General features: G+C 39.4%; 1 protein-coding gene across 2 annotated transcripts; it reads left to right on the top strand.

The window, feature by feature from the left end:
- Positions 1-3527: 3527 nt before the first annotated feature.
- Naa30 (N-alpha-acetyltransferase 30, NatC catalytic subunit) lies at positions 3528-22395 on the top strand. 2 transcript variants are annotated; one of them, XM_085698501.2, is made up of 5 exons: positions 3528-3683; positions 3930-4692; positions 9415-9538; positions 11793-11848; positions 19029-22395. In XM_085698501.2, exons 2-5 carry the CDS (start codon positions 3931-3933, stop codon positions 19164-19166), a joined length of 1080 nt encoding a protein of 359 aa, XP_085554627.1. In that variant the 5' UTR covers positions 3528-3683; position 3930; the 3' UTR covers positions 19167-22395. The 2 variants fall into 2 exon arrangements, with proteins under 2 accessions (XP_085554627.1, XP_048285937.2); XM_048429980.3 differs by lacking the exon at positions 3528-3683 and having other exon boundaries at positions 3883-4692.
- The last annotated feature ends 793 nt before the right edge of the window (positions 22396-23188 follow it).

Genomic DNA, 23188 nt, shown 5'->3' with positions numbered 1-23188 from the left:
CTTGTAGTCACTTTAGGTCTGTTTTCAAGGTCAAACAAAGATATATTTTAGATAGGTCATCTTCAAACACGTCAGAGATCTACAGAATGTGGTATTTAAGATGTTTTAATAATCTAGATTCTTTTTCATGGTAATGAGATATGTCTGCTCCTGGGAGCACTAATCTACTTCAGAGAAGATGATGGGCATTGAAGAAACTCCACATGGAGTTTACTTTCTTTGTGGCAAAAGTACATCAATGGGCAAGAAAATGCCCTTGCTTTGACTGTTCACAAATTAGGACATTATGCTGTCCTAATTGGACAAACAGGACACAAAAGAAAGTGACTGCCAAACAATGTCAAGACAAGGCGGGACAGCCTTTCAGAATATCCTGCTTCACAGAAAAGTCCATCAAATATGCTAGGCCCGTAGGTTGAAGATTGATGCTCTAATGTTGCAGAGGAACTTTGGGTGACTGTCCAGGCAGCCAGCTGTTTCTGCCATTTTTCACATTTTTGGAAATTGCTTGCTTGCACTTCCTGTTTACTCAATATTATTTCATTCTCAGGTCTCTGAGAAAGTTGAAGACCAGACAGTTATAGCTATAGTTTTCCTTGTTTACCGAGTGTGGAAAGCAAATTATAATAGAAAGTAAATTAGATAAAAGACTTTGGACTCACCAAGATAGGATAGATATGGAGTATTTTCTCTGAATTTGTCAAATGCAAATGGACTAGATACTGTTTATATATTTATTGCCTGTATATATTATACATAGTTATTATACTTATATAGTTTTTCTTATAGTTTTCTTTTAAAATTTTAGAGAAAAGGGTACATGTCATGATATTTTATTTGTATTTTAATATATAAAGTTTGCTTGAAGATCAGAATGTAAAACAGACACACTAGTCAACTATACAAGTCAGGCAGTGGTGACACACACCTTTAATCTCAGAAGTCGCACTAGTTAGCTATAGTGGTGGTCGTGTATGTCTTTAATCCTAGCACTAGAGAGTATTATAAATTGGGATGAGACAGGAAATTGCTCTCTTTCATTCTGAAGATTTCAACAAGGTAAAAGCTCCCTAGTGTTTTGGCTGATTTGCTTTTCTGATCTTCAGGTTGAACCCCAATATTGAGTTTTTATTATTTGTGCTACGCTTAGCCCACTTTCTTACGGAACCCTGACCACCATCCCTGGAATGGTACCTCTCACAATGGGTTGAGCCCTCCCTCATCAATTCCTAATTAAGAAAATGCCCTACTATAGGCTTGCATATTGCTTAATCTTACAGAGGTATTTCATTTCTCAGTTGGCGGTCCTTCCTTTTAGATAACTCTAGCTTGTGCCAATTTGACATAAGACTAGCCAGCACACACAATAAATGGTTATTTTATAATGAATAATTGTGGAAATAGTCTGCAAAGCTAATAAAAACCAGGATAGTACCAATAGCAATACCTCTTTAAATTTAAAAAAAACAATAGCATAGTTTGACAGTAATAGTCTTTAATTTAGGATTGGGAGATGGTTAGATTGCTATGCCAGCAAGAGGACTCTATTGAGTTCAAATCCCCAGATTCTTTGAAACTGATGAGTGGGTGTTGTGGCACTCCTTTAATTTCAGCCTGAGAAGGTAGAGAAGAGGGATCTCTGGAGTAAGCGGCTTTGCAAAACTAGCTCTCTTGGTGAGTTCTTGGTTCAATCAAGAGATTCTGGCTCAAAGAATAAGATGGACGAGTGAAGAAGGAAGATTTCTGCATCAAGGGTCCACATTCACACACTACCCGTGCTCACAAGTGTGATCATACATGCATACATGTGACCATACATACATACATACATACATGTGTTCACATGCATGCACACATACACGCTCATGCCCACACACCACACATACACACAAAAGAATAAAACGTTTATTTAGTCATTCTCAAATTTATAGCTACTTAGTTGGACTTTCCCCATATTACAGAGAAGACTGAAATACACAAGTGTTTTCAAGCCTGTTTGTACAGAAATGTATTTCGGCAAGACATTCATAACGTATAGAGGGCAATTTGAACAATACCTGGCAGATAATTACAAATTTTATTATCTTTAGAGGCTTAATCTCTCCCTGAGAAGTGGTATGTCCTTTAATAGTCTTAGTAAAAAGGATTGTAACCTTTGAATCTAAAATGACACCACAGTGTGGGTCAGTGTTGCTTGAGAATTATTTTTATGTACTATTTATTTTTAGATAAGGTTTTACTATGCAGCCCAGGTTTACTTTGAATTTCTGAGCATTTTGCTTTTACCTCCTGAGAACAAGGACTCTATAAGACATGTGCCTACTAGTGCAGCTCACTTTTTTAGTTTAGATTAGGTCGTGGCACAAAGTTGCAAACCTTCTGTCAGAGAAACCTATCCGTGAAATCATTAATCATGGGAACACCTGACAAGCTCTATACACCAGTTCAAATAAATAAAAACCCTATTTTTTGAACATGTCCTTTCTTTTTTTTTTTTTTTTTTGCCTGTATGTATGTTTGTACACCACGTGCATTCCTGTTGTCCTTGGAGGCCAGCAGAGGTTGTAGCATCCCTTGGCTCTGAAATTGCAGACTGTTGTGAACTGCCTGTGAACGGTGCTGGGGATCTAACCCCAGCAGCAAATGTTCCTACTCATGTGTCCAGCTCCTACAAACAACTAAAACCAAAAAAGTAGTAACTTGATTTGTATGCATGAGTTATTTACACAACCCTTGTGCCTCTCAGCTCAGATATATATACGGCAAACCATCAGCTGTGGACTAAAGTAGGCAGAGATAAGTCACATGCTCAAATGCATGCCCTAGTCTTCAATACCTGCTTAGAATGCACACCACCTGGGAGGATCCCGCGAACTCTTTCCCGGGGCCACCCAACCTAACACAATTACAATCACAAATTAGAAGTGTGCTTCTTAGCCACCACCGGCTCTGTCACTTTCCCCCAGGTGTGCCTGTGGTTGTCCAGCACCTGTTAGTCACATTTATGGCTCCAATGTTCGGAATGGAGAAATGGGGCAAGAGGGGGTTTGGAAGACGGCTAGCCGTTCTCTTGTCCCAACGGGATAATGAGGCTCTTTCCTATTGCAAAACGCTATCTTCACAGTTCAATGCTTCAAATTCCCTCCTTTTCGCCGCCCAGTCCGGGATTTGCTACCTCTGTAGCCGCTGCTCCCTGCCCCACCCGCCAGGTCGGAGCAAAAGTTGTTAACAGTGCAGCTGCAAAAAGGCGCTGGAGATGGGCTGTCAAGGGCTGGTCCACAGCCGCCGCAGCTCCCGGAGCGCCTGCCGTGCCCGGCCCACTCCTTCCCACCCCGAGAGGCCGCCCCGCGACTTCCGCGGCCGGGAACCCCAGCCTAGGGCCACACCCCCCCGCGCGCGGCCGCCCGGAAGCCCTCGGGAGACACCGCGGGCCCCGCCCCACGCACAGGTCACCGCCCTCCACGCCCCTTTCTCTGGCCCGGCAGCCGGCAGGCAGGGAAGTGTCGTAAAGCCTGGCCCAGGAAACTTTACCCGGGGTAACAGGCGAGGCGCTTTACGGCGGCGGCGGCCGGGTGAGAGGCTCGGCGGCGGCGGCGGCGGTGGAGCGGCCGCGGCGGCAGAGGCGGCTGCGGCTGTGGCTGAGGGACAGGAGCGGCGGCAGCGGCGGCGGGGAGCGGCGCGGGGTGAGCCGCGAGGAGGGGCGGGTGGGAGGCGGTGACACGGCCGGCGGCGGGGCTCGGGCGGCCGGGGACGGTGGCCGGCACGGCGGCGCGGCGGCGTGGGGGCGGCGCGGCGTTGGGGACGCTCGGTGAGGGACGGTTTCTGCCTTTGTTCCCCCCGCCTCGGCCGCCCCCGGCCCGCCGCTCGGCGCTGCCTGGCGCCGCTCGGCCGCCGCTCATGGCCTCCTCTCTCGGCTGTGTCGCTTCCAGGATGGCGGAGGTACCGCCTGGGCCTAGCAGCCTCCTCCCACCACCAGCGCCCGCGGCCCCGGCGGCGGCCGAGCCCCGCTGCCCGTTCCCAGCGGGGGCCGCGCTCGCTTGCTGCAGCGACGACGAGGAGGACGACGAGGAGCACGAAGGCGGCTGCGGGAGCCCGGCGGGCGGCGAGGCGGCGAGCACGGCCAAGGCGCGTTCCTGCCTGCGCTGCCCGCAGCTGCCTCCGGAGCAGCCGCAGCAGCTCAACGGATTGATCGGCCCCGAACTGCGACACCTCCGGGCCGCGGCGACCCTCAAGAGTAAGGTTCTGAGTGCAGCGGAGGCAGCCGCCCCCGACGGGGCCCCCAAAGTGACTGCCACAAAAGAAGCCGGGGGACACCCGGGGGAGAGAGCTCCCTGCTCGGCCCCCAACAATGCAAGAACTGCGCTCCCCGGCCGGCCGGAGGCGGCGGCGGCGGCGGCGGCGAGCGACCCCGCGGCGGCTCGCAACGGACTGGTGGAGGGCAACGAGCCGGAGGAGGAGGAGGACGAGCAGGTGCGACTGCTGGCTTCGGCCCTGACCGCCGGCTGCAGTCTAAGGAGCTCCCTGGGCCGGGAGGCCGAGCCCGGGGAGGATCGGACGATACGATACGTCCGCTATGAATCCGAGCTCCAAATGCCTGATATCATGAGACTGATCACCAAAGATCTGTCCGAACCCTACTCCATTTATACGTATAGATATTTTATCCACAACTGGCCACAGCTGTGTTTCTTGGTAAGTGGATGGTGTGACAAGAGGGTGAGCCCGGCAGAGAGCCTGGCCACTCAGGGCAGGGAGTGTCAGGCGAGGGCCCGGTGTGTGCTGGCAGTGGTTGTAGCCTTCATTTTCACAGCACCCTACAGCTGTGAAGTGCCAAAGTGCGCGCGCGCCCTCTCTTAGTTAGTAAATGGAACTGTGTGGAAGGTGAGAGCTCATGAGCAGGGTTCTCTGGCTCCTGTTGTAACAGAGGCAAGCCAGTGTGTTTCACCTGGGGTGGGGGCGGGTCTTACGTCCTGTTTACATTAGCTGCTAATCGCATTTGACCCTTCACCCCTTCCCCTCCTCATTCGCAGAGCATTTTGTAGTGATTTAATTGGAACCTGGTTCTGTTCACGCGCAGGCCTTAGTAATAACTCAGTTCCAGCCTTAGTCAGGGAAGAATATATGCGGTAAACATGTTTTGGTGAACGTGGTTGTCTGTTGCTGTGGCCACGTTGGAGAATGAAATCTCAGAGCCTTGGTCATGGATGATGGACACTGTTTCCTTCAGTAGGACAGTAGTTGCAGGCAGCATGCTTTCAGGTGTGCCATTGCAGAAGGTGTCACTAACACTTCCGGTGGCTGAAAGGCCCCTGGAACTTGAACAGAAGGCCTTTTTGTGGGACGCAGGAAACTTAAGTGTGAAACTGCTCAAACAGCCTGAAAACTGGTGCCTTGGTTTGTATGGGGATAGATGACAGAAGGTTTTTTTTTTTTTTAACTTACATGTAAATCGAACAGATTTGCCTATTGGATAAGATGAATAGCTATTGTAAGTTTTCATTTCCAGCACTGGTAATCTCTCAACGGTAACATTGACCCACTTTCTGTCTGTATGAAATCTTTAACTGAGATATTGTTAGACTTGAGGTATAAGCTGTACCGTGAGCACAGCACATACTTTCAGAGAATAAAGCTCCCATTGTTATTATTTTTAACCCAGACTTAGTTGCACTCAGTATTCCTTGCAGTATGTTTTGACAATATGTCAAAAGGCTTGTGGTTGCTTCCACAGCTTGATGGTAATCCAGAAATACTGGATATTGTAGATAGACATTGGTAGTTCCGTTAGCGTTTGTGTTAATTGTGCTTAAACTTTATTTTAGGACATTTGTTTAAACTTTAGGTACTATTTTGTATTTTGTATTCCAGAAAATGTGGTCAGGATTCTTAGTATTGTGTTAAAATAGTTCTACAGGATGAGTTAACACAAGTCTTTAAACCCAGCACTTGGGAGGCAGAGGCAGGATTGTCTCTGAGTTCAAGGCCGTCCTGGTCTACACAGCAAGTTCCAGGATAGCCAGAGTTGTGTAGAGAGACCCTGTCTGAAAAACCAAAGACAAACCAAAGTTGTAAGACATGTTAGTGTCGGTGACTATGGGACAGTGCTTACAACACTGATGACATAGATGCCGTCAGATGCGGTTCCTCAGAATCATGTATTGACTGAACTGTACATCATCCGCAAAAGCCATCAAGGAGTTTAAACTGAAATGGGGCTGGGGAGGCGTTCAGTGGTCGTGGGTTTGAGCCATGCTGTCCCTAGACCTCAGTTTTTCTGGCACTTTATACTATGGTAAACTTCATTTCATGTACACTCTTCCTAATTGGCCAGTTAAGTTTTTACTTTAGCTTTTACTAGCCAAAGTTTAACATTAAGTTATGAATATCTAGAAGTTGAAATGTGTACAAGTAGTTGGCCTCTAAGGTTTCTCATTAAGTATGGAATATGAGTCTGGAGATAGTGAACAATAAAGCAAGTTACACAACAGAGACAGTGTAAAACTAGTTCTTTCATGTGCTTTTCAAATTGAATTTTCCAGTAGAAGTAATTTTTATAAATAATGTCTGAATTATGTCTTTCAAATTACATCTGAAAGGACCACCCTAGAGATAATCTAGACCCACCTTATTTTTCAGTGGGAATAAAAATCGTGGTTCTGGATAATGTTCAAACTCCTAGCTGTTTTAGGAACAGAGAGGGCTTTAGCGCTCTGGTCTCCTGGCCTCTCTTGATGGCAAATAAGATGCAGAACTATTTTATCATCATGGAAGTTGTCCTTATAAGTGTCAGTCTCAGGATTAGAACCTCCGAAGTGCCTCCAGGTTCCAGGGAGAACATGCAGTAAACCTTAAAAATTGCCTGTACTTGGTTGACTTATCACAACAAGTTTCTTAAAACCCTTCCTAATATTTGTAACACTTTGGAAAATAGAAACTAGTCCAGATGAGTCACTGTCAGTTACCATAAACTTTAGCCTTTATAGTTCACAATATTTTCACTTTCGGGTTTTTAGAAGTTCTTAAATTTACGACTAGCAATGTAGTATAGTATTTCCTGTTATCTGTTCTAATTTAACTTTCTGATGTCCTCCAGTGTTCTTTTTGTAATGATTTGGGGAGTTTGGGAATCTGTTTTGCAGATACACGTTTTTCATAGTTGTGTAGACTTGACAGGCTTTTAAAAAGTCTTGTGAAGGTAAAAGATAGATTTACTACTTACCATACTTCAGAAACCATGTTTAATAATATGCTTCAAAGTGAGTGCAGCAGCTTTTGTTTGGGGAAAAAAACCAAGTAATTTAGTGATTGTTTAATAAGCAATTGATTAGGATTGCAGTATTGGTTTTTATACTGAGCAAGTCATATATCCATATGTCATATGATAGATCATATTTTTAGATGATATGTACAACTTGATCTATATTTCTTTGTTTTTAACTAGGGAAGTAATGTAGTCGCAAGAAAAACTAACATAATATTTTGTTTGCTTTTTACTTACATGGTCAGAGGACAAATATTTGTTTGAAATTCTGGTGCAGTTTGAAAGTATTACCTAGCTGTATTTAGTGGCTTTAATTTTTCTTTTTGAATGGCTTTATTAACTGTAGGATATAGATATCCTATGGTCTTAAATTTTTCGTGTTATTTTCTTTTTACACGAGCCTAGCTTACTAGGTCAGGGAAATTTTTTTTTTTTGCCTGTTATATGATTTGGTCTGTGATAATTATATATGTGTGTGCACATGTGCATATATATGTTGAATACACACACATACATACATACGTGTATACTGACAATTCAGATCAGAAAATGCTATTAGTAGGGCTGGGCGTGTAGCTCAGTGATAGAGTACATGCATGTTATTGGGTTCAGTCCTTAGCACTAAAAAGGCTGTCAAAGTTGTTCATTTAGATAACTTTTATCTCTGTTTCAGGTCTTAATACAAAAAGAAATTAAATTGATTTGTTGTGCATTAAATTGGTATGTTATGAATGAAAAAACAAAATGGAAATAATAATTGTAAGGTTTTTTTTTTTTGACCCAGAAGAATTATGGAAAATGTGATACAATGGGAATGAACTGTTATCAGTTATTGACTTTAATATCCTTTCAAAAGGATTTTCTAAATGGGTTAAAATTATCTTGCTTACAAAGATTTTTTTCCACAGTTTATTTAAAAAGGGAGTTTCAGGAAATGTATTAAATACTAGACCATAAAATGTTACAACAAAATCAAAGTTAAAATAGATATTAAGTATATGTTAGATTTTGCTTACTAATCTTTTGACCAGTTTATGGTGGTGTTGATATAGTTGTTTCTGGAAAGTTAGTTTACAAAACAGAAATATTGCTTGCTGAGGGATTGCCCTATTTATATTTCTCAGTATACACTATTAGAACTTTTTAACAGTTTTGAAATATTTGATAAGCATTTGCATTAACAAGACTGGAATATCAAAATGAGTTATCAGCATTGTTTAACATTTAGCCTTTAAGACTTTGATAACCTGATAGTTTTATTAAAATAGAAGTCATAGTATTCTAATTACACTGATATAAAGACTGAAATTTAAGATATTTATATGTATATGTCTTAAAATATCACACATATATGATCTATATATATTTTGGAAACAGGATTTTGCTGTGTAGAGCAAGCTGGCCTTGAGCTTCGTATCCTTCTGATTCAGATCCTTCCACCTTAGCCTACCAAGTGCAGGCTATTGTATTGAATTTCTGGGAGCTTTATGATAATGACTCATATTGTCCGGAATATCCTGAAAACGGACTATCATGTATTTAGTCTTTGTAGTGCTAAAGTGCCTTTTGAGTGTGATTTAAGTAATACTTCTAAACGGTGCTTTTTCTGAAAAAGTCATAGTACTTTTTTCTTGATCAAAGTTAACTACCAGATGTAATTTTCAGTTATGTTTATCTTTCATTAAATCTTTATTATAAAAACTTGTAATACTCTGCTTATGGGTAAATTGTACATTATTTTATTGTATTCTAATAAGTAGATTTTTTTAAAGAAATAATTTGTTCACTTGCTCCCTCTTCCCAAATGTAAACAGGTCTTTATCTCAAGTTAGTTTAAATATAAGCACTTGATATGGAGTCTGTAAAAGTTCTTGAGTGTTTGCCTTGTAGAAATCTTGTCTCCCTCTCCCTTAGGGTTTTAATAAGCATGAAAAAAATCAAGATCTGAAGAAAGTTTGAGTTTAGAAACAAGAATATTTGAAGAGTTTTGAGATTCAGATTTCTGAAACTTTCTGTGATTGCTCTTTTGCTCTGGAGTTCTCCTGGTTTCCTCTCTCAAAAATGCTGACCAAGGGTCAGTTGCTGTTTTCCCGTGATAATTTTGCAGTACCTGATGGCATTGTGTTCTTCTTAACTGTTTGTTTATTTTCAAGGCCATGGTGGGGGAGGAGTGTGTAGGTGCCATCGTTTGCAAGCTGGACATGCACAAAAAGATGTTCCGCAGAGGTTACATAGCCATGCTAGCCGTGGACTCCAAGTACAGGAGAAATGGCATTGGTAAGGAAAATGTTGTTTCACAAAGGGTGAATAAATTACTTTCATTTTTGTGTATTGAAACAAAAGATTTAAATGTCAATATGTAGGAATAAACTTCAAAGTAAGGGAAGAAGTTGTATGCACATCACTACAGGCATCTGGGGACAGCTTTGAGGAGTCTGTTCTTTCATATGGGCTATGGGGATTGAACTCAGATTATCAGGCCTTACTGGCAGGCAAGTGGTTGTTTTTTTTATTTTTTATTTTTTGTTTTTTTTTTTTAATTTTTATTTATTTATTTATTTATTTTTTGAGACAAGGTTTTTCTGTAGCTTTGGTGCCTGTCCCGAAACTAGCTCTTGTAGGCCATGCTGACCTCAGACTCCCAGAGATCTGCCTGCCTCTGCCTCCCGATTGCTGGGATCAAAGGTGTGTGCCACCACCACCCGGCCTATCTATGGTTTTTTGAGACAGGGTTTCTCTGTGTAGCTTTGGAGTCTGTCCTGGCACTCACTCTATAGACCAGACTGGCCTCGAACTCATCAGAGAGCAGCCTGCCTCTGCCTCCTGAGTGCTGAGATTAAAAGCATTTGCAACTACCACTTGGTGAGAGATAATCTTTGTTTTTTTAGATTTGTGTGTGTGTGTGTGTGTGTGTGTGTGTGTGTGTGTGTGTGTGTGTGAGTGAGAGAGAGAGAGAGAGAGAGAGAGAGACAGACAGACAGACAGACAGACACACACACACACAGTGCATGTGTACAGGTTAGAGAACAATTTTTGAGCGTCTCTTCCATAATGTGGGTCTTTGGGATCTGATCCCCGCTGACCCATCTGTGGGTCAGCACGTGTGTTTTTTTTTAACTGTCACTGGAATCGTCTGGATGGTTTAAAGGCAGATGGTTAGACTCTCCTTGAGAATCTCATTCAGCTGCTCTGGCTCAAGCTTTTCCTGTTGACTGTTTTGTAAGCCTAATTAGAACTCCTGTCCTAGTGTCCAGTACCTGCCGGCTCTCTTTTCACAATGGATGGTCAGATGGAGAAGTGCTTATTGGGATGTATTTTAAGCTAAGTCAGTGTTATAAAATATTTGATGTGCTGTTATTGCTATTAGCAGTTTTGTTATTTGTAGCTGTAAAAGAATATGGGTGTTGCTGTCTAATACTTATATTTAAGACTTTCAGAGTCAAGGTAGTGTCCTGAGAAATCCCTATAAATATGTTAGGAGTTTATTTATTTATTTGACATTGGGTTTAAATTCCTGCCTCAGTTTTCCAAGTAGTTGTGATTATAGTCAGGTGCCACTGTACTGAGCCAGTTTAAAGGGTAAAGAACTTCATTTTTGGATAGTGTTAACAGTAAATTCTACTAAAATTTGTAATGAATTTGGTTTGTTTTATAGATAGGTTTGAAAAGAGCTAAGGACTCAGAAAAAACAGTTTGATTTTCCAGTTTGGAAACAAAGTAATTTTAAAATAAAAATAAAGTTTATATCTTTTTTGAGGTGGGGGTCTCACTATGTAACCTTGGCTGGCCGAGAACTTCACGTAGACTAAATTGGCCTTGAACTCAGAGGTTTATTTACCTTCTCTCCCAAGTGCTGGGATTAAAGATGTGTACAATTACATCTGGAAAAAATTGTCTTTCTTAAAATGAGATTTGACAGTTCTTTCTATAGTATCTATAGTATCTATAGTATCAGATCTGTTATAGTATCAGATCTGTGTGACACTGAATTATGATACTTTCCTAGACATTTACAGACACACCACTGGCATCAGTGAGAGTGCCTGACTTGGTTGTGTCAGGCTCAGTACGTTTTACAGCAACTGGTTTTGTCTAGGCCCCAGTGGGCTAAGTAGTTCTTGTTAAATGGTCTTGTGGCCTTGTGTCTAGAGAATTGGATGACATTTGACAAAATAGCTCAGTCATTCAGTATCTTTGCTAGCTCACAGGATTCCGGACTACTTCATGCTGTATTTTCCCTTTTTATTTTATCTTTCCTAATATCCTATAACAATAAAACAGGCTCATGCTTGAGGCTAATGAGACCTGAGGAAAAAGAATCTACCAGAAAGTAGATCTTTCCAAGGCAGGTTCACTTCTCTGTGGAGTTCCCTGGACTTCTGCTTTATTTTCTACTTAGAGATGATCAGTGCATCTGCATTCAAGATAAAGCCTAACATTTGATTTCTGTGCACTTATGATTACCATAATTTAGATTCTTTAAGAAACTAATTATACTTTTCCTTCATTAATACTCAGATCTATATTCTAGGTACTAACCTGGTAAAGAAAGCTATATATGCCATGGTGGAAGGAGACTGTGATGAGGTGAGTCGCTCAGCTGTTTACTCCTGTTATCCTAGGCAGGCTTCTGCTGCATGGGTTTTTAACAGTATCTGCTAGTACCAGTACTGGAAGTTTCATTGCAGATCTTCTACACAAATCAGATTGTGGAGAAAATGCTATTTTGTTAAGAAATAATAGTTGTGATATAAAGTACATTTTAAGATAATGGAGTTGAATTTCTTGAGACTACAGTGAAATCTAAATATTCAGTAAATATTTAATATTCAAAAGCTTTGTTGTCTATTACCTGAGTCATTTAAGTAAGTGGTTTCTATTTTGCTTACCTTTTGTCCTATTTAACTTCCTTTTTTAAAAAACATGGGAGAAAACTCAACTTGTATGGAGGGCATTTCACTCAAGGAAAATGTTTCTTAAGTATTAAATAATAAACAACTGATTTGCATATTACCACAAGGGAACATCTTTTCAGCTTGTCTGTAGGGCCTTTTGCCATCTGTACTTCCCTTTATTCCTATAGCACTGTGCTTCACATATGCTTAGTAAATATTAGTGATTACTGGGGATGCTAACATTGTACAGTAATGGAGGTGGGAATGGTGTTAAACCAGAGAATGAGTGCCTTTTATAGTAGTGACAGCTAAGAAATAAAAGTTATTGTACTTTATGAGCAACACAAATGACAGTCATCCTTGGGGAAAAGTCCCTTTTGGTTTACTTTGAGACAGGCTCACTATGTAGCCCTGGCTGGCCTGGCACTCACTGGGGACCAAGCTGGTGCTTATCTCACCCTCTCGAAGGCTGGGGTCAGTGTGCACCACTGTGCTCAGCAGTCTGTACTGGGAGAGCGCGGATGTATCTTGGCAAAGTTATTCAATACATGCAATTAGGTGGTTCCTTTCTTTGACCTTAGTAAGTGCTTTGATAACTTTTTAAAACGGAGGGGTTTTGTTTTGTTTTGTTGTATGAGACAGGTCTCTGTCTCAGTCTGGTCTAGAGTTAGGTAGTCCAGGCTGCCCTTAAACTTGCCACTTTCCTGCCTTAGCCTCCAGAGTACCAGAATAATAGAAATGTACCTTGCTAAAGTTAATTTGTGTGTGTTTACAAAATTCGTCCTACTGTCTTGTTCCTCAACTATGTCCTTTCTACTGAAATCTGGTTGTCTGTCTGCCTTCACATTTTCTGAGCATATTTTCATGTAGATGTAATAACTCTGTAGGCTTCACAAAAGTTGCTTAGCTGTTTGGAGAAATCTTTGAGTTGATAGACTCATATTTTGATTTTATGCTACTGAGAATTATTTCTTGTGAACAAGGATGCTTAGGGCCAGGACCTACTTTGTCTTTCATGAGTTATATTAGTCATCGCCTATGAGGCAACATGTGTACTTACTGATAAGTGTTGAATAATACTAGTTTTTCATCAAAGCTTCTAAGAGATTTTGAATACTGTGTTAGTATATATGGTTAGATCTTAATTTTACTGTATGTTTTAGAATTAAATGGTGTTACTTTCTTCTGTATTTATTTATCGTGTGTGTGTCAGTGTATGCATGTGTGCATGTAGAGGCCAGAGATTGACCTTGGTTGTCTTTTTTGATCACTTTTCACTCTAATTTTTGAGATAGGTTGCACTGAACCTAGACTTCATCGGCTCAGCTGGGCTTGGTAGCACTTTACTCGCTAAGCTCCCATGGCCTCATACCATAAGTATCTTGAGTGAATGGTTTGACATGTTTAAGGGACTCAGTATGAGACACCTTGATTTCTTATCCGTCTTCTGTGACTTAGGGACTCCTAAGTATATTAGGTGTTTAATTGAGGGCAAATCATTTAACTTTGCCTGCTCTGTCATTTTGTGTGAAGTTATGTTAATGTGCTTTTAACTTTTGTTGTGAAGAACAATAGTTACTTACTTGTTCATTTATCAGATATCTATCAAGGTCTGTTGGGAGCCAGATAACAGTAGGCACAGCCTCTCTCCATGAACTCCAGCCTCCACTGTTAAAAATGCTGTCTAAACTCTGCCAGTTTGACTTATCCTCATAATGTTTTCTTGATGGAGAGTTGGTGGACCATCACTGTAATGTATTTCTCTGTTAAAGAGAATCAAACACTCAAATACATTAAGCTTCTTTTAAAAAGATTTTGTGTGTGAGTGTGTATGTCTATGTCTGTGTCTGTCTGTGTCTGTGTCTGTGTCTGTGTCTGTGTCTGCTAGCCACCTGTCTGTAGGTATTCAAGAAGGCCAAAAGAGCTATCCCCTTAGGATAGCTCATAGCTCTGAGCTGTCTGGTTTGGATGCTGGAAACTGAATTAGACTCCTGCAAGAGTAGTACATGCACTTATTAACTACCGATGCATCTCTCTTAACTGTTTTTATAGGACCAAAACAACAACAACAACAACAACAAAAAACCCAGAATTATCTGTTGGTGACTGTTTTTTACTCTTGGAGCTCTTTATTCATTTAGGGGCCTGCCACCAAACTCCCAAAGAAATCACACACACAGAGCCTTATTATTACTTATAAATGCCCAGCCTTAGTTTGACTTATTTCTAACCAGGTTTTCTTAACTTAAATTATCTCATCTACCTTTTGCCTCTGGGCTTTTATCTTTCTCTATTTCTGTATACCTTTCATTACTTCTTACTCCATGGCTAGCTGGGTGTCTGGCCCCTTGTGTCCTCCTCTCCTCTTCTGCTCCTTCCTTCTCCTTTTCTCTCCTATTTATTCTCTCTACCTGGTAGCTCCGCCTATCCTTTCTCCTGCCTTGCTCAGTTCTTTATTAGACTAATCAGGTGTTTTAGACAGGCAAAGTGACACATCTTCATAGAGCTAAACAAATGCACTTAAAAGAATGCAACACACCTTTGCATCATTTAACAAAATGTTTCACAGCATAAACAAATGTAGCACATCTTAAACTAATATTCCAGAACAATTATCTTTTGATTTTTTTTCATATCTCTATGTGAAGTAAAAGAGAAGCTTTGCAGTAAATTTCCAGTATAAACCTTGATTTAAAAAATGTTTATAAGAGTTGAAGTGATAAAATGTTGAAAAATAGTTAACTTTTTTCTTAACATATTCTACTATATTGAGTAATACAGGATCTCTTAGGAAATAGTCAGTATACTAAGGCCATCTTTACATTCTTATTAGAGTAGCCACTTGTGTAATTTTTTTTGTATAGTTAGGCTTAATTAATTTATTAGGATGATAACAAGCCAGAATTCAAATATATTTTTTGAAGATTTTATTTTTTTTAATGTATGTGTATGTGGGTATGCCATGTATGTCTGAGGAAGCCAAAAGAGGGACTCGGGTCCTCTGCAGGAGCAGCAAGTGTTCTTAACCATTGAGCCATCTCTCCAGGGCTAGACTGCATGTCTTAACCACACTTCAGTTGTAATGTGGAGCTGTAATTACCCTTATATACATTTAGAACAGCAGTTCCCATGACCTCTTTGGGGGTTGAATGACCCTTTCACCGGGGGGGAGTCACCAATATCTTAAGAAAACACAAATATTTACATTATGATTCATAACAGTGCAAAATTACAGCTATGAAGTAGCAAGGAAAACAATTTTATGTTTAGGGGGGGATCACCACAACATGAGGTGGCACAGCACTAGGAAGGTTGAAAACCACTAGTTTAGAATAGTTTAGGTTGCTAATTATTAATGAAAGTTAACTTAGATCCCCTTGCCCAAGTTGATTAGATTTTCTTTTTATTGCTTTATCTTTCCTTGGGAAATAGTGGAGAAGTTTGAAGTGTGGTTACTATGAAGCTTTTATTTGGACTCCAGTTATTTGCCCTTGTTTACTGTTTTCTTTGTCAATGATCTATTTATGTATTTTTATGTATGTATGTAGGCATTTTGTTTTCATGTATGTCTGCATACCTGAAGAGGGCATCCTTCATGTAGGATCCCATGATATTACAGTTAAAGATGGTTGTGACCCATCAAATGATTGCTGGGAATTGAATTTGGGACCTTTGGAAGAGTAGCCGGTGCTCTTGCCACTGAGCCATCTCTTCAGCCCGTTTACTGATTTTCTTGAGTTTCATTCATTTGTAAAGTGTAACCAGTGATTCTCAACCTTCCTAATGCTGTGACCCTTTAATACAGTTCTTCATGCTGTGGTGACCCAACCACTACTGTTATGAATCATGAAGTAAGTATTTTTGGAGGTAGAGGGTTGTCAAAGGGTCATGACCCACAGGTTTAGAACCACTAATAGAGATAGCCATGTTCGTTTCTTGAGGTTGCTATCTAAATATAACTATCCTTTTAATATTTTTCACGTTTTATTACTATGAAGTAAGTTAGTAATTTAGAGTTGTGGCAACATTAGTTTTTCTCAAATTGCCTTTAACAATTTAGTTGTAATTACATGTTGACCTAATAACAGAATTTTAATAATTTCCCAAGAGAATTATTTGGATCTGAAAACTTGAACTCAGGTATTCTAGTGTAGCATTCAATATTAAAACTTGAATTTTTGTTTGTTCATGGCAGTTTTTCACTATGTAGCGTTGGGTAGCTCAATGGTCATAGAAATCTCTTGTCTCTGGATGATTGAAGGTGTGTATCCAACTTGTGCATGGGCAATGTCTTTCAGAATAGCTGTGAATTTGGGCCAACAGGTTTGTAAGTGATGTCATAATACATTGTTAAAAGCTTGTGCACCAATAGAAGGTGAAGTAGATCATAGTTGGTTCCAAAGACTGACAGTTTGATGTTGAACATGAAGAGGAGGAAGAGGGAGACTTAGTGAAACTGGGCTTGTACATGGAAACTATATTGAGAGACCTTTTAAGTCTCTTCAGATAATTTTTAAACCATTAAGTAAAAACCTCTCCAGATAATTTTTAGGTCATTAAGTTTAAGGACAAAGAGCTAATAACTTTTTTTTAGTTAGGAAATTAATGAGAGGATTACATGTAGAAAATGAGAGGCTCTCAGCTGGTGGCAGTTTAAGGTGCTGTCAGTATGGGATAAAAATAAGAGGACTACTTTGAGAGAAAGTTTCAGAGGGAGAATTGATGGCTGCAGGAGAATAGCGAGAAGATAGTTAAGACTCCTGGGATCCCAGCTGAGAAGCCGGGTGGTGGGATGGAGAGCCTCTTTGACCATGATGCAGAAGTGTGCAGGTCCTTAGTGGTTTTGGACACAGCAAACTGAGGTGCTACCTCTTCTCTCTGTCTCTTGATTCTTATCAAAGATAGAGCAGCAAGGGCCTCGTGCTTTGTAGATGCTTTGCTGTGCCTCTGTTGAGTTGTGCTTTTGCCATGTTTCCCTTCCTCTAAATGCTCAAAGGTTATTACACCTCTGGACTGTGGGTTGCTGTGTTGCTAATTCTAAGTGACACAAGTGAGAATAAATAGAAAAGGTAAATAGAGCAACATATATTAAAACTGGGAAAGGAGAGAGTGTTTAGGTCGAGGGAAGTAGAAATACGAAGAGCCCATAGTTTTCAAAAGTATCAGCTCTATGTTGTCATGGCCACCAGTTCAGCGATATTCCAGAAGACTCAAATGGAATCTAATACTCTCCGATCCTCTGTTAAGTTTTGGTCTGAATAATGTTTAGACCACTGATTCTCAGTAACATCAATCTCACTTTGTAATTTGTTTAAAATGCAAATTCTTGGGCCCTGTCCAAAGTCTCTTTGTGTGTGTGTGTGTGTGTGCACATGTGCGGCATACATATATGTGTGTGTGTGTGTACGTGCCTGCGTACATGTATATATGTGTGTATACACACACACACACATGAGATCAACATTGGTATCTTCAGTTGTTTTCTGTCTTATTTCTCCCCACGTTAGTTTTCTTAACTATTACTGTGTGTGTATATATGTGATGTGTAAGTGCATATGCATGGCGCATGTGGACATCAAATAACTCTGTAGAGTGCTCTCTCTTCTTACTCTCAAGTTCAGGCTGCCAAGCTTGCTCTGTAAACACCTTCACCTGCTTAGCCATCACCAGCCCTCCTTATTTTTGACCCAGGGTCTCTTCCCCTAACCTGCAGCTTGCTGATTTGTAGACTAGCCAGTAACATTTATAGATCTATCTCTCCCCAACCTCACACCTGACGCCCTGAACAATCTTACTCTAACCATCTCTCCAGGTGACTGATGGATTCTAATGTTTTATTCCCTTGGTTAATGTTCAGTAAACTTTCTGCAAAAGGACAGATGCTAAATATTCTAAGCTTTACAAACCGTGGGTCTTCGTGAGAGCTGCTTTAACTCAGTTTTGTGTTAAGAAAGATGCCATTGGCATGTGTACAAATGGGCATAGCCACTTTCCAATAAAACTTACCTTTTTTCTTCCTCTCCCTCCCTCTTTTTCTTCCTCTCTCCTTTTTTTTTTCTTTTTGATGCTTTGCTGAAGATTGACTCCAAAACCTAATACGTGCTAGAAAAGTACTCTGCCACTGAGCTATATCTCCAGCCCACCAGGAAAATTTTATATATCGAAACTGACAGCATTAGGATATTTGGTTCAATTCTTGAAGTTTGCAGACTGGTCTAGACTCTAGGCCAGTGGTTCTCAACCTGTAGCTTGCGACCGTTTTTTGGGAGTTGAGGGTGGGGAGGGAGTAGTGTCACAGGTTCACCTGAGACCATCCTTTTATTATATGTTTGTGATTCATAAAAGTATCAAAATTACAGTTATGAAGTAGCAATGGGAATAATTTTATGGTTAGAGTCACCACAACATGAAGAACTGTATTAAGGGCTCGCAGCATTAGGAAGGCTGGGGAATCAATAATGAATAAACAGTGACAGGTTAATAGAAACAGGAGTCAGAAGTCAGACTAAATAACATGAAGTCCTGACTTTCAAAACTTTGATTGTTGATTTTCCTCCACTTTCTCTTTTTATATCACCGTATATGTCACCTTAGTTTTCTCCACAGGAAAATAGTTCATCTTTGTTTTATTATAAAGATGTAGTCAAGTCCTAAACGTTGAAACATCACAAAAACCTGGAGAAAAGTTCTCAATAATTTCACCCCTGTCTTGACTCAAAAATAATTAGCATTTTGATGATTTTTTTCTGTATACCAGTATTGTTTTATTGTCATTTTAAAACAAATCAATGTAATTTAAAAAATATTTGATTATATATTTTGTCAATTTTTAATTATGAAATTATAACTTCAGTTTTTTTTCTTTTTTGAAGGTTGTTTTGGAAACAGAAATAACAAATAAGTCTGCTTTGAAACTTTATGAAAACCTTGGTTTTGTCCGCGATAAGAGGCTGTTCAGATACTATTTAAATGGAGTTGACGCCCTGCGACTTAAACTGTGGCTGCGCTGAGACTGACGGCAAGGGTTGGCTCCACCCTCACGGAAGCGACTTTGCATGCAATGCAATTTGTGCAGAATTGCTTTGCAGGTGGATTTAGTAATTCCCATGCAGCTGTTACCTGTCAGTGTCCATTGAGTGTCGCACAATATTTGTTGCACTTTGGCATGGCGCATTTGTTCTGAATTAAATGAGATTGTTTTAAACTTCAAGGGTTCTTTTGGTACCAACAGGATGTGCCAGTTAATAGCCAAGACTTGTTCATTTGCAAAGTTTGCTGACAGTGCTATTTACATAGTGATCATTTTATCACAGAACCAGTAAGTGGGACATGAATTTTGTTCCTTAAAGAAGCCAATGTAGTAAGTCTCTTAAGTATACTAACATTTCACACAAACCTGCCATAATTTTCTGAAGGGGCTGAGGGAGAAGCTTCAGTTTAGGTTTTATTTTTTCAATATTACATTTTCCATTCTTGAATATTGGTACCTCAGTGATTAGTCGATGAAAAGTGTAGGGTGGGATTTGTCTTACATTGAGTAAAGATGACAATTGAATTGCGTCTGCCAGTGCCTGTGTAGATAAGTATTCTTGTCTTCATCTCTAGTTTTTGAATGCATGCTGTCTTTTCTTTTTCTTTAATGCCTTTGCAAGCAAACTTGTTTTTATTTAAATTCTAAATTTGATAATAAATTATTTCAGATTTTTATAATTTGGACAGTTTTTCCAAGTGAGTGACAGTGGTTTGATTTAGAAGTCCTTTTTTTCCTTACAGTAAGAAATTGAATCCACTTGGGAAACAGAAATGGCTTAAAGGGATGGAGCTGGGAATTGCTGGGTTCTGGATGCACTTTTTTTGTTTTTGTTTTTTTTTTTTTTTGAGAATGGGGAACTTTTGGACAGGAATAGAAAATTAATGTAAATTCGTATGATTTTATTTAATCAAAATGATTGTTAAGCTGTGAAGAACAGCTTCTATAAAGTAGCTGGGTTTTTGTTTTGTTTTTTACTTGATTTGAATTCACACCGCTTCCATTTTTGACAACACTTCACTTTTGGTTCTTTGTCTTAGAAATAAATTTCAAGGAGCATTGTATCCGTTTTAAGCTGCATTTATTTTCTTTTCACTCATGAGCAGATTCTTGGGGGACCTTTGCTTTGTTCCTCCAGAAAAAGGGGAGGGATGGAAAATTTTTAAATGAGTTCTTTGGGTTTTCTGAGCAGCCAAGGTGTTTATTAGTTAGAATGTATTTTGGCTAATCAGTGTAATGTTAACAAATTTTAGCAAATTGTTTTGAGTTGAGTCAAGTAAACCTGTGATGAATAATTTATTTAACTAGAAACCCTAAGCACTCAAAAGGAAAAAGATTGATTCTCTGACAGATGTTCTGTAGGAACCTGGCATTTGTGCTGTTCTTTTCATTTGATTATACTTTTCTTCTGCTCCAGTACTTGGTTTGAATTTTATTTTATGGCTGTAATTACTGTATCTTTTAAAACCCTACCTCCATTAACAGTTGGTAAAGGCCCCTTTTCAGGAAAGTTTGTTGCTTTTTTTTTCTTTTTTCTTTTTTTTTCCCAAGGAAAGCTGCTCTTTGCTCAGTATGATATTTTGAAAGTGAACATGGTAACAAGTACTTTTAAAATAAAGATGCACACTTTATATTTGAAAATAAAAACTTCCTGCTGGTGGGATCATTTATAGTCCTTATTTTTAAGAAAATGTGTCTTTCCATTTTATATTGCTCTTTAAAGTTTAATGCAGAATACTGGTAATATTAAAAGTGTGATGACCACGTAGTACTCAGCTTTTCTGCGTACCACTTTGAGTCTGTTTTTGGTCAAACTTCATTGGGCTTCAGTATTTAGAAGACTGCCAGTCATCATGATGATTCTGTTTTCTGTTTCAGTGTGGAGGAAAGTAGCTAAACAGTATACTGGACATCATCAAATTTTGTTTTGATTTGCCAGTCCATAAGTAATGAATTGTTAATGAACATACATCTTCTGGACTTACTCTAATGGGAATAGTTGTAAAGTAGACACATGCTAGATTTTTCAATTCAAAAGTTTTGTTCTTGCTAGGCTGTCAATGAAACTGTCACAACTCCCCTTAACTTCAGAATTGCTGAATTAACTGTGTGATGATCTGTAAACATGACCTGAACTATGTGGCTAAAATCTCAGGTCATTACAATGCTGCTCAATGGATGGATACATGATGAATATCAGTGTATACTTTGATGTTTTTAATTACTTGACCAACTTTGTTTTTAAACCAAAATTTAACCTAGTTACAAAATTAAAGCTTTCCAAGTTGAAATAACTTCAAACATGAATTTGATATTAGGCTTTCTTTTTTTTATATCAACTTAAAAAGTAGTCCCATTTATAATCAACAGTGGGTTCACTTGGCTAAAACTGAGCAAAATTGGTGCAACTTTCCTTTAGTGGGGTGCTGCCTCTTTAAGACTGACTGTACTATCCACTGACACTGGTTTGGCAGTTGATACTGCTGAACATTTAATACATGCTACCATGAAGCTATATGTGTTAGTATTGAAGAAAGCTAACGGGTATGCTACCAGTCTTGATGTGTGGACTGATTATAATTTCCCTTACATTGGGATGAAACTTAACTCTGGAATAATCAAAGTCCACATTAGTACTTGATGTCGAAACCAGCAAAATAAGATAAAAATTAATATTAAAATTTGATTTTTAACTTTTTCTGCCTCTCTTCTCCAAATTACCCTCTACACACATGAAACAAATCTGTGTAAAGGAGTTTAACTCAAGTTTTAACTCTTCCATGCCCTGTGTTAATGATATTGGCTGGCATGTATAAGACTGGATGTGTATATTTATTATGGTGTCTAAAAATTAGAAGGTTCATCACTTTCCAGGAGCATACAGGGAATCAGATTGGTAGTACACCAGTTACTTTTCAGTACACCTCGACATCACTAGGATGAGTGCTATAATATCCTAGGGCTTTCAGGTTTGTAAAAACATAACCATAAGTTATATTGACGTCACATATGAGTTGAGTATCTATGAAATATCACGTGTATCTCAAGAATATTGGACTGCTGTTTCCTGACTGGGGTGTTGCTGCATAGATTCTCCTATTGATCTGTCCTTTTGGAGAGAGATTTCATGGGATTTGAAATGTGCAAGCTGTGTGAATAACATGCAGTCAAATAAAGTATGGTTAAGTTGTGTTTGCATTTTTCTTTAAGATACAGCTGTGTGCATTCTGTAATTTGGTTTCAGATAATCAAAAAGCAACATGTTGTATTTCTCACTGCCCTCCATCAAGAGTTATTTGGAAGGAATGATACAGTTTATCTCTCTACATTGTGTTCTGACAAAGTAAACTTAAAAATGAAATTACAAACTTGATTGCTAAATGTACTCAAAGTTAGTCAACTGAGATAGTGGTACAAGGGAGAACATTTTAAAGCACTTATTAACTGAAAGTAGTTTACTGTCCTTGTTCCTAGCAACTGACTCCTAGGACAGTTTTTATTTTTACTATTTGTACTGTGCCTCCTTGGATAAGCAGTATTTTTTTCCTTTTGCTAAACATTTAAGTAGAGCAGGATCTAATGGATTTTTTGACTCATTCTTATGAGAAATTTAAATTGGTAGTTACGTTTGAAGTACTGAATATCTGTTGGAGGATAGATATGTTTTAACTGTGACTGCTAAGTTTTATCACCCTTGCTGAGTATTTTGTTCTTTGTAGCAGTGTGAAGTGTCTGTTTGAGGTCATGTTGTTCTTGGATCTGAATGTCTCATAAACTCAGTGTAAATGAGGACCAGAAATGTGAGACCTTTGGTATCCAGATCTTGGGGTTTTTAATACATATATTAAACATATTTAACATATATATACGCATATATGTATATATATGTGTGTGTATGTGTTTGTGTGTGTGTGCGCTACTTTAAAAAATAGGGTTTAAAATAAATCTCAGCATATAGTATAGTTGCAGCGTCTTGACGAGCTGTCACAGCTGCACTCTTCA

This window comes from Myodes glareolus, chromosome 12 (genome assembly GCF_982192425.1).
Source record: "Myodes glareolus chromosome 12, mMyoGla1.1, whole genome shotgun sequence".
Lineage (NCBI taxonomy): Eukaryota > Metazoa > Chordata > Mammalia > Rodentia > Cricetidae > Myodes > Myodes glareolus.
This window is presented reverse-complemented; position numbering and strand designations above follow the sequence as displayed.

Excerpts from the sequence above, each read along its gene's own strand:
- Naa30 (XM_048429980.3), top strand. The coding sequence starts at position 3,898 with ATGGCCTCCTCTCTCGGCTGTGTCGCTTCCAGGATGGCGGAGGTACCG. Across the intron at positions 4,693-9,414 it reads GGCCACAGCTGTGTTTCTTG|GCCATGGTGGGGGAGGAGTG; the intron begins GTAAGTGGATGG and ends TTTATTTTCAAG. Across the intron at positions 9,539-11,792 it reads GTACAGGAGAAATGGCATTG|GTACTAACCTGGTAAAGAAA; the intron begins GTAAGGAAAATG and ends TCTATATTCTAG.